At 46.6% G+C, this 11,221-nt stretch overlaps 1 protein-coding gene across 1 annotated transcript; it reads left to right on the plus strand.

Moving 5' to 3' along the window:
- Positions 1–7,327: 7,327 nt before the first annotated feature.
- Positions 7,328–10,192, plus strand: LOC119268432 (zinc finger protein CONSTANS-LIKE 4-like). Its single transcript, XM_037550065.1, has 5 exons — positions 7,328–7,713; positions 8,488–9,255; positions 9,336–9,500; positions 9,588–9,713; positions 9,800–10,192. Exons 1-5 carry the CDS (start codon positions 7,687–7,689, stop codon positions 9,899–9,901), a joined length of 1,188 nt encoding a protein of 395 aa, XP_037405962.1. The 5' UTR covers positions 7,328–7,686; the 3' UTR covers positions 9,902–10,192.
- Positions 10,193–11,221: the final 1,029 nt, after the last annotated feature.

Here is an 11,221-nt window from a genome sequence, read left to right on the forward strand (position 1 = left end):
GCGCCGACCCGTTGCTCCTCGCCCCGTCCGCGCTCACCCCATCTACCGTGGCCGGCACGTTCCCGGCCGCCTCCGTTCGCGACCACCGAGACCCCCAGGCGCGCTCACCCTCGCCTCTCATGGTGTCGGCTGCGAGCCCCCGCACCAGTTAGTCGCGGCCCTCCCCGTGCTCTGCCCGGTCGCAGCCGCCGGAGCTCAACGCCGGCGTGCTGGCGCCCGCGCCCTCCAGCCGCCCCTTGTTGCCCGATTGGGGGCGCCCCCGCGGGCTAGCACCCGTTCGGGCTGAGCCCCTGCGCCCGATCCGCTAAGGCCCCCGGGGCCAATGACAAGTGGGCCCCGCCCAGAGAACGTTTTGATAAAAATAATAATAGTAATAATAAATAAATAATGAAATTAATTAATTAACTAATTAATTAACTTAATTAATTCTGATTAAACTGACCAATTAAAATTAATTAACCTAATGATTAATTAACTTAATTAACTACTGTTAATTAGCTAATTAATTAGTATGACAGTGGGGCCCACCCCCTTAATTAATTATGATTAGTTTAATTAACCTGTTAATTAAAATGTGTCACTGACCAGTGGGACCCACTGGTCAGGTTGACCAGTCAACTCTGTTGACTGCTGATGTCAGCATGACATCATGCTGATGTCATTAATTCATTTTCGAATTAATTAATTAATTAATTAAATTCCAGAAATTAATAAAATCTTTAAAAAATCATATCTTTTAATCCGTAACTCGGATTAAAATACTTTCTACATGAAAGTTGCTCAGAACGATGAGATAATTCCGGATACGCAGTCCGTTCGTCCGCCACACACCCCTAACCTATCGAACTCGCAACTTTCCCCCTCCGGTTCATCTGTCCGAAAACGCGAAACACCGGGAATACTTTCCCGGATGTTTCCCCCCTTCGTCGGTATCACCTACTACCGCGATTGGGCACACCTAGCATCGTTACTTGTCATGTCATGCATCGATATGCATTTGTTTGCATTGTATTCATTGTTTCTTCCCCCTCTTCTCTCCGGTAGACTACGAGACCGACGCTGCTGCTGCCCAGTTCGACTACGGAGTTGACGACCCTTCCTTCTTGCCAGAGCAACCAGGCAAGCCCCCCCTTTGATCACCAGATATCGCCTACTCTTCTCTATACTGCTTGCATTAGAGTAGTGTAGCATGTTACTGCTTTCCGTTAATCCTATTCTGATGCATAGCCTGTCATTGCTGCTACAGTCATTGATACCTTACCCGCAATCCTAAATGCTTAGTATAGGATGCTAGTGTTCCATCAGTGGCCCTACACTCTTGTCCGTCTGCCATGCTATACTACTGGGCTGTGATCACTTCGGGAGGTGATCACGGGCATATACTATATACTTTACACTGTTACATTACCTGTGATACTGTTCGGAGTTGGGGGCTGAAGGGGCAGGTGGCTCCATCCCGGTAGAGATGGGCCTGGGTTCCCGACGGCCCCCGACTGTTACTTTGTGGCGGAGCGGCAGGGCAGGTTGAGACCACCTAGGAGACAGGTGGGCCTGGCCTTGTTCGGCATTCGCGGATACTTAACACGCTTAACGAGATCTTGGTATTTGATCTGAGTCTGGCTACGAGCCTATACGCACTAACCATCTATGTGGGAGTAGTTATGGGTATCCCGACGTCGTGGTATCAGCCGAAGCACTTCAGACGTTAGCGACGGAGCGGCGCGCGCCGAATTGGACTGGAACGCCACTAGGCTAGGTCTGCTTTCGGCCGCGTACGCAACGTGCAGGTGTGCTATGGGCGATGGGCCCAGACCCCTGTGCGCTTAGGTTTAGACCGGCGTGCTGGCCTCTCTGTTGAGCCTAGGTGGGGCTACGACGTGTTGATCTTCCGAGGTCGGGCATGACCCAGGAAAGTGTGTCCGGCCAAATGGGATCGAGCGTGTTGGGTTATGTGGTGCACCCCTGCAGGGAAGTTAATCTATTCGAATAGCCGTGATCTTCGGTAACAGGACGACTTGGAGTTGTACCTTGACCTTATGACAACTAGAACCGGATACTTAATAAAACACACCCTTCCAAGTGCCAGATACAACCGGTGGTCGCTCTACCTCAGGGATATGAGGAGGGGATCGCCGGGTAGGATTATGCTATGAGATGCTATTTGGAGATGCTACTTGGAGATGCTATTTGGAGGACTTCAGTCTACTCTCTTCTACATGCTGTAAGACGGAGGCTGCCAGAAGCGTAGTCTTCGACAGGATTAGCTATCCCCCTCTTATTCTGGCATTCTGCAGTTCAGTCCACTGATATGGCCTCCTTACACATATACCCATGCATATGTAGTGTAGTTCCTTGCTTGCGAGTACTTTGGATGAGTACTCACGGTTGCTTTCTCCCCCCTTTTTTTCCCCTTTCCTTTCTTCCTGGTTGTCGCAACCAGATGCTGGAGTCCAGGAGCCAGACGCCACCGTCGACGACGACCCCTACTACACCGGAGGTGCCTACTACTACGTGCAGGCTGACGATGACGACCAGGAGTAGTTAGGAGGATCCCAGGCAGGAGGCCTGCGCCTCTTTCGATCTGTATCCCAGTTTGTGCTAGCCTTCTTAAGGCAAACTTGTTTAACTTATGTCTGTACTCAGATATTGTTGCTTCCGCTGACTCGTCTATGATCGAGCACCTATATTCGAGCCCTCGAGGCCCCTGACTTGTATTATGATGCTTGTATGACTTATTTTATTTGTAGAGTTGTGTTGTGATATCTTCCCGTGAGTCCCTGATCTTGATCGTACACATTTGCGTGCATGATTAGTGTACGATTGAATCGGGGGCGTCACAAAGAATGCGGCTATCGCAACGACATGTGCACATAGGGAGACCACCTCGAATTGGGAAATGCCATGCCCACAGCACCGCCACGGTTCACGCCCAACTAGTTGGAGATGGACAGCTTCAGGATTCGGACGCCGAAAAGGAGGCTGCGGGAACCGCGTTGATGCAAGAGGCGAGGGAAGTAGACCACCACCGTTGTGAAGACCTGGGTGTCTCTGGTTTTCGGCTCGCCAGGATCAAGACGCCGCATCGCTGGAACTGAGTGACGCCTACCTCCACTGGAGAGCACCAACCTGAAGAAACATCAGTGCATGTTGCCCACAGCACAAACGCACAAGCACGAGACAAGCAACCACATCCCCTCATCTGAAAATCCTCCCGTCCGAGCCCCTTCACCCCTGATGACGCGTACGGTGCCACCTCCACCAAATCCAAGAGGATTGAGGGTTTTCATCTGGGCAGGGGGCTGGCATGGAGAGTTGGGGAGCCTCGGCAATGCTCCCATGGAGGAAAGCGGCCCCCTTGGACGTCGCCGCCACCGGACCGGTCGGACCGCCGACAAAACCCTAGTCGTCCCCCGAGTCGCCCGAGGTGTTTGTTTTGAGGAGTGGTAACGTAAACGTAAATAGAATCAGATAACAGCTCAGTACTGGATAAACCAGATTCTGTTTGTTCGGCTGGGTAAAGTAAACATATCCCTTAACAGTGTTTGGCTTGGCACAATAATCACATCACATACGCTTTCAAGAATTCAAGTACAAGGGCCCACACATGCAATTTGCAAGTGCTTCACCAACACAGCTTCAAGTTCATCAAACAAGCACATAATTGAAAAATATTTTTCCATGCATCCAGTGCAAAGACATCTTTTAACTAGAATTTCATGCCATTTTATTTCACATTTTTTAAATGCATATTAAACCACGGTGCAAACTCAGAATTCAACAAGACTTCAAAATAAACTACATAACTACTCCTAAAATTATTTTTATATAAGATAAATAGAAAGGCCAAGTTCAGACTCTTGCAAAGTAGCTTTTCCATCAATCTTCATCTGCCTCACCACTAATCTTTTCTAATCAACCTTTACTTATTTTCTCATCTGCCAATAAGCAAGAATTAAAATTGAGAAATAAAGAACCACAAGAGAAAATATAAAAAGTTTAACTAGCACTCTGATTACTAAATAAGTCATAATTATCACCATCTTATTCTATTATTCTATTATTCACCGGCAAACACCTCCATACTGTCAATAGAAAATCTAGTGTAAAAATAACTTATGACTAATATACATGAATTGATGATGTGGCAACGATGCATACATAGAGTACTCCTAAAACAATGTAAGTTATGACTTGCATACGTTACTTGTTTATGTGGCATTGTTGCATGTTCAGAAAAAATAGATAGTGGGTTGTAGCTATTTAGGAATAGAAGATTGGATGCGCATTTCTAAGAACTCTTTTTATGATATTATTTTTATAATATATAACCCATATTTTATTGATAATAATATAAGTTAAAATTTGACACAAAAAACAAAGTGGCTTTCTATACATAAATGGAGTGAGTACTACAAGTTAGTTTTGTGATAAATGATAATGGGCTATTCACCGTACGTTATGGCACTTCAAGCACACGTGTACATGCATGTTAAATCAATGACATGTTCGCTATTTTGATAGAGCTCATCAAACAGGATGGTCAAATTGCAGGATAGTGCCATAGCTTGTGGAAGGAGGCCTATCAATTTTGTAACATGCTGACAGTACAATTTTCTTTATGAAACATGATCTGAATAAGGATCTTAACCCAAAACTTTTGCTTTCAGCCTTTGAGCAAATGTCAGGTCTTAAGATTAACTTTCATAAAAGTGGGTTGTTCTGTTTCGAAGAGGCTACACAATACACCAACTTGTTCGACTTGCGCAAGTCCAGTTACCAATTAAATATTTGAGAATCCCGATTGGCGCCTCACTAACGCAGTGGAAGCAAGTCGAAGAGCGCTTAGAGAAATGTTTAAACAATTAGAAAGGCAAATTACTCTCCATTGAAGGACGATTATTGTTGATCAATTCCTTCTTATAAACATGGTACTCTATATGCTTTCCTTCTAGCTCCCCAAAGGTGTTCTGCGAAGATTGAACTATTTTAGATCCAGATTCTTCTCACAAGCAGATAATGAAAAGAAAAAGAATAGGTTAACCAAGACCGTAGTTTAACGACTAAAAGACCTGAAAGGTTTAGGCATCCAAAGCCTTCAAGCCAAAATGATGCCTTACTCAGTAAATGATTGTTCAAGTTACTTATAAAGGAGGCCGTTTTGCAAACCCTATTTCGCAATAAATATATTGGCTGAAAAGCGGTGTCCCAAATATTCTAAAAGCAAGACTCACATTTTTGGGCCGACCTCATGGAGTCAAAGAAATATTTTTTTCGCTTTGGGTCTTCTGCGATGAAGGATGATTCAGAGATACGTTTTCAGGAGGATAAGTGGTTGGGAACCGCCACTCTCCGGGAACAGTATCCAACCTTTTACCGCATTGTCTGCGAATGACACCCTAGCACAGGTGCTCAGCTCCTCCCTTTCGGATGTTTCATTCCAGCGGGATCTAGTTGGGCTCCGTCTTACGTCATAGCAACATTTGTTATCCTGTTTGGGTTCAGTTAATTTGGCACATGGACATGTTGTATTTTATTGAAATCTCACGACATCTAGGTCATTCATAGTTGACTATATATCGTGCCCTCATGCACTTGGAGATTTCAGTGGATAATAATTATAAAATATGGAGGTCAAAGATACCTTTAAAAATCAAGATTTTCATTCGGTATCTTCATAGGGGAGTTGTACTAACCAAAGACAATCTGGTCCGTTGCAACTGGCATGGAATCAAGAAGTGTAGTTTTTATGCTCATGACAAGACAATCAAACACCTCTTCTTTCATTGCAAGTTTGCGCGTTCTATGTGGTAAGTCATTCATATAACATTCAATTTTATCCGTCTACGAGTGTTGCCAATATATATAGTCACTGGCTTGACGGTATACGAAATAGGTTTCGCATGCTAATAAAGGTGGGAACATTTGTCTTATTATGGTTGATTTGGCTATGTAGAAATGGCATTGTTTTCAATGGTAAAAGTCCTTCTCTTTTGCCGGTTATTTTTCATTGTACGCACTGGCTTCGTATGTGGTATATATGTTACATCGAACGAAGTATCAACCATTCTTCAAGGTTGTGTGTATGTGGTTGGAGTGACCAGTGAGGTTTTTATCTAACATGGATGGCAACATAATCTCTGAATCGGTGTACCTTCGTCTTCAACATAGGCATAGTTTCAGTCTCGTAGGATTCTACTATTGTCAATATGTCATTTTGTTTATTTATTTTTACCAAATTTGTTCTTAATGGTTGTGTGCATCTTAATTATGCAGAGACCGGGTGTCGCTCAATATGATGCTATATTTTAAGCTAATAAAAGCCCCCTTTGTTTAGAAAAAATTGTCCTTACTTCCACATAAGAGTACGATTGATACATACACCACACCAGCAGGGAAGGGAAAAGAGAGAGCTGCGATTCTTTCTGTGTATATATGTACGTACGTGTCTTTTGCACATAGTTCTCTACTTTCCGTGACGTGTGGCATCCAGTTCCCTAGGAAAACTCTAGTACCAGCGTCTATGCTAATGCCATTATAGCTTGGGCCTTTGGAGTCTTTAGGTATGTGACCAACCAAGGTGCTCCTGGTAAAGCAAGAATGTCCTTACGTTTTCTGAAGTTAGTCAGTCACCGAAGCGGGAGGACCAATTTGGTAAAAATATAATTTCCATTATTTGTTTTTTTAAAAAGAAGACATCCGAGGGGCATCTTAGATCTGATAAATACCATGGAAAAATAATCAGTGCGGTGAAAAAACAACTAGACGCAAAACGAGTAGTAAAAAATAACATTAATTCTTACTGCACCGGATCGATTGCATGCCCTAAAAGCCTTCACGAGCCAAGATCGCCAAAATTGTTGCCAAATACTCCCTCCGTTTCTAAATATTTGTTTTTTTGGACATTTTAAATGACTACTACATACGAATGTATGTAGACATATTTTAGAGTATAGATTCACTCATTTTGCTCCGTATGTAGTCCCTTATTGAAATGTCTAGAAAGACAAGTATTTAGGAACGGAGGGAGTACATATGGATCGCTAGCTAGCATGCACGATGCCAGTCATGGCGGTACATACATCTTAATCAAGAATTCTCTCTCTCTCTCTCAAGAAAAGATCGGGCCTATGCATGAGTGCGTTGGAATCAAGATAGAATCTCCCGTTTTCCTCGCATCATTTTGTGTAGGCATCGTTTCTCGGTCAAAACCGAGCTAGGAGTCAGGAGAAAAAACTAATCTTGGATAGACAAGGCGGTTCGTTTAGCGCCAAAATACAGCTCATAACCTGCACAAAAATAGCAGCTATCTTGGACATTCCTTCCCCAAGGCTTGCCCGTTTCAGTTTTAACTGAGGGCATGTTGGTCTTTGACCGCGGTACATGTGTGCGCTCCTTGTCCTAATTAAGTAACCGGGGCCGCCTAATTGTCCTAATCTCCTGTTGAAAATCCACATCTTGTTACAAAAAGTGCCCGTATCTCATGGCTATAATTAGCCCAGACTCCTAGTTCCTGATCTTCCTGTTCCTGGCCTTATAAATAGAAGCCGTTGCCATTTGCATGGTCTACAAGCTTCTCATCTCTTCCTCTTCCTCTCCCACCCCCTCTGCGGTTTCATCCAGAAAAGATCGAAGCAAAACATTGGAGTGCTCGCCGCCGGCCGGGGTTTCCAATCGACGGTGCACGCCATGCTCGACGACGATCAGTCCTTCACCGTGAGTAAATCTCCTGACCATGATATAATCTACGCTCGGTTCTCGGAAATCGCTTGCTTTTTTACTGCATGTTTTGATGATGATCCGCCTCCTTTTGCCATCTTGCCCATGCATGCTGTTGATGAGGATTCCGTTCAAATGGCCATTGGCGAATGATCTTTGCTAGACAAACAGTTATGTGGACGGTGCAATAATTGTTTAGGTGTTTATCTATCACACCAAAGCCAAAAGCAGGCACGGGATCCAGAAGAGGAGGAAATCTTTCGGCTTTTGGACCCCGGCCCCGTTGCAGTACAGAGGGAATCGATGCCTCGACTTGATAGTTTTTGCTTCGTGATCTCGTTAACCTTTACGTCCGCATTGCGTGCGCCGCGGAGAATTCTGATCAGGACCGCCTCTGCTTGGCCTGGCTTAAATTCCCTCATCCTTAACAGTAACATTCCCCGGCATACGGCATACGGACCTATCCTTCCACTGTTCTATCCGTTCCAATTCCGTCCTCATGGATGCAGAATTGAGCTGTGCAAATGCAGATACAACAGTACGGCATTTGATTCCCTCGCCCAAAACAGATTATATAAGGATCGTAGACGAAATGTGCTTGATCATGTAGATTGTAGGATGCATTTTGTCTTTCTTTCTGAATCAAGAATCATGGTGGCTAACAGTAGCATTTGCATTCTACAGGCGTGTACATGCGTACCTGGTCTCTCCTGTTGATCGGAGTTGAGGCATGAAACAGGGGGCGCTGACGAATTTGTTGGTTTCTTGCAGGAGGGCATCTCGAGCCCCATAGCCGCGCACATCCTCGACTTCTGCGACGATGGCAGCGGCGGCGGCGATCTCTTCGGTGCGGTGAACGCGGCGTCCGACGTGTTCGCTGCCTCATCGGAGGACGCCTCGTCGTCGTCCACCACCACGCCTCCTCTCTGCAGCCATGGCGACAACATGTCGTCGGGCGCGGCCGCGGCCACGACCACGGCCACCTTCTCCCCCTTGCCGTCCCTCGACTCCACACTCTCGGCACTCCTCGAGGAAGACCAGCCGCCTGGCCCCGACGCCGAGCTCCTCCTCCCAATAGACTACGCGTTTGCGGCGGCGGCGGCGGGCACGGACGAGACCCAGACGGAGCAGCAACAGTTTGGCCAGATGGTGCTCCCGGTGGTGACCGCGGCAGAGCACCACCCGGCGCTGCAGACGCAAATGAGCAGCACGGCGTCCGACCTCATGCAGCTCACCTCGGGATACACCGACGAGTGCTTCGCGGCGGCGCTGGCCGGAGGGTTCATGGGGCTGGAGGAGACCCTGTGCCAGCAGCAGCCTGGCGCGATGCTCCCCGGCGCCGCCGACGCGGCGACGCAGGGGTGTTACGCGACCCAGGGAGGTTTCTTCGGCGGCGGCGGCGGTTGCACGGGCACCGTGATGTCGATGATGCTGGGGATGGAGGAGATGGGCGAGTACCAGAGGATGATGGAGGGCGGCGCGCTGGTGGACGCCGACTCCGCGGGGCAGATGGCGTTCCCTACCGCCGCAGAGATGCAGGTAGAAACCCCGAACGAATTCGCCAAGAATCGCAATCCGTAGTAGGACAGAGCATGACCGATCGTTTCGCGGTGGTATAGATGGGAGGCAGCGGGAGCCCCGGGCGGCTGCCGGCGGCGGGAGAGACCTCGAGCCTGGAGGACACGAGCTTCAAGGCCGCCCGCCTCTCCGTGGAGGAGAGGAAGGAGAAGATCCACCGGTACATCAAGAAGAGGAACGAGCGGAACTTCAGCAAGAAGATCAAGGTGACCCACCAAACCAGAATCAATCACCATTAAACGATCCATGCATGGTCCTCGACGCCGCTGACATATCCGATCGGAAAACTGCAGTACGCGTGCAGGAAAACCTTGGCGGACAGCAGGCCGCGCGTCCGCGGGAGGTTCGCCAAGAACGACGAGTACTGCGAAGCGTCCACGGCGATGGGATCACAGAACCACGAGGAGTACGAGCAGATGGTAAGTCTGGATCAAAATTCATCAATCGCCAGCTCCGGCTCTGATCCGACGAGCATGTCGTCGCTAACGAGTTTTTTCCATTTCAGCCGGGCGTGAAGGCGGAGGACATGCTCGACCCCGACGCGCTGGCGCACATCAGCGGGATGAGCTCCTACATGTACAACCACACGGTGGAGTCGTGGATATAATCTAACTCACGACGAACACGAGCCCCCGCTAATTCCATTTTTCCCCAACCTATTTTACACGTGCAGATTTTTAACAGCCTGTTTAACTTGATTTTGGTCCCGTGGAATAATTTTGTAGCTCCTGAAGCGGCGAGTTGAATTTACTTACCATGTAGGGTCGGCCGGTCTGTTGTGTCAGTCGAAATCTGCTTTTCGCTTGTTGCAGCTAATTCTTGCAGGTGAATGTGAGGTTTTAGAGTTTGCGGAGGAGTTGTGTACTTGTTTTTTTTTAATAGAAAACACAGCTTCAGGGATCATGTATCATTGTATCTGGTCTTGCTCTTTTCCAATTCAACTGAACTCTGAGAATTGTAGGGATACAGGTAGACTATACCGGCGCAAATTTAATTTTTTTTACGAAATAATGAATTGTTGCTACAATACATTATAAGATTTACCACTAAAATGACAATTGCAGAAGCAGAATCGGTGTAGTGTGTCGGTGCAACTGTAGTCATACTACTTTCTCCCCTTGCGGACCCCTCGAATAATTCGTTTATGCGTTGCAGCTGCAGCCGCAGCTCATCGAGTGTGTCCACAATTCAAAGAGGGGTGATTTTTTTGTCTCCCGAGGCCCAAGGTCTCTCCCATCGCCGACACGACCCATCAGATCACTAGATTCGAATGGGCAACCTTGGACATGGCGTGAAGTAACAATAGGTTTTCAGATTTTCCAAACCGGTTAACCTTAAAACGTCCGCCCCTCCCCTTATATCGACATCCCATAATGCGCTTTTGAATTAGAGACCCATTAGGACTTAGTGTCTACTCCCTCCGTTTCTAAATATTTGTCTTTTTAGAGATTTTAAATAGGCTATCACATACAGATGCATATAGACATATTTTAGAGTGTAGATTCACTCATTTTGCTTCGTATGTTGTCACTTGTTGAAATCTCTAGAAAGACAAATATTTAGGAACGGAGGGAGTAGTTCACAATTTCACATATATGCAACTCATTTTCCTCACAATAATTTGTCAAGCTCATGCGTAGGCAAATGTGGTCCTTCTTTGGATAGCTCGACACTTTCTCGGTCACATGCATAGAAACACTTTATTAGGTTAACTATTTACTTTAAGTAGCACGACCATGTGTTTCTAGATCCAATCACTCAAGGGGCTTAGACGTATCTCTCGTTATAGAGAGAGTCGAAGTCCATTTTGATTTACCATGCCTCGAGTTATGTTTCATGGCAAATAAGAAAGCAAATATTTATAACTAGTGAGTTACTGATTAGGGTTGGGCAAACCCAAAGTATGTCACTTTACTCGGATATATAC

The sequence above is a fragment of the Triticum dicoccoides genome, chromosome 1A, assembly GCF_002162155.2.
Source record: "Triticum dicoccoides isolate Atlit2015 ecotype Zavitan chromosome 1A, WEW_v2.0, whole genome shotgun sequence".
Taxonomy (NCBI): Eukaryota; Viridiplantae; Streptophyta; class Magnoliopsida; order Poales; family Poaceae; genus Triticum; species Triticum dicoccoides.

What these genes read in the sequence shown, in the direction of transcription:
- LOC119268432 (XM_037550065.1), top strand. Translation starts at nt 7,687, where the DNA reads ATGCTCGACGACGATCAGTCCTTCACC. An exon ending in CTACCGCCGCAGAGATGCAG is followed by an intron (nt 9,256 to 9,335) that starts GTAGAAACCCCG and finishes GCGGTGGTATAG; the next exon opens with ATGGGAGGCAGCGGGAGCCC. An exon ending in ACGAGGAGTACGAGCAGATG is followed by an intron (nt 9,714 to 9,799) that starts GTAAGTCTGGAT and finishes TTTCCATTTCAG; the next exon opens with CCGGGCGTGAAGGCGGAGGA.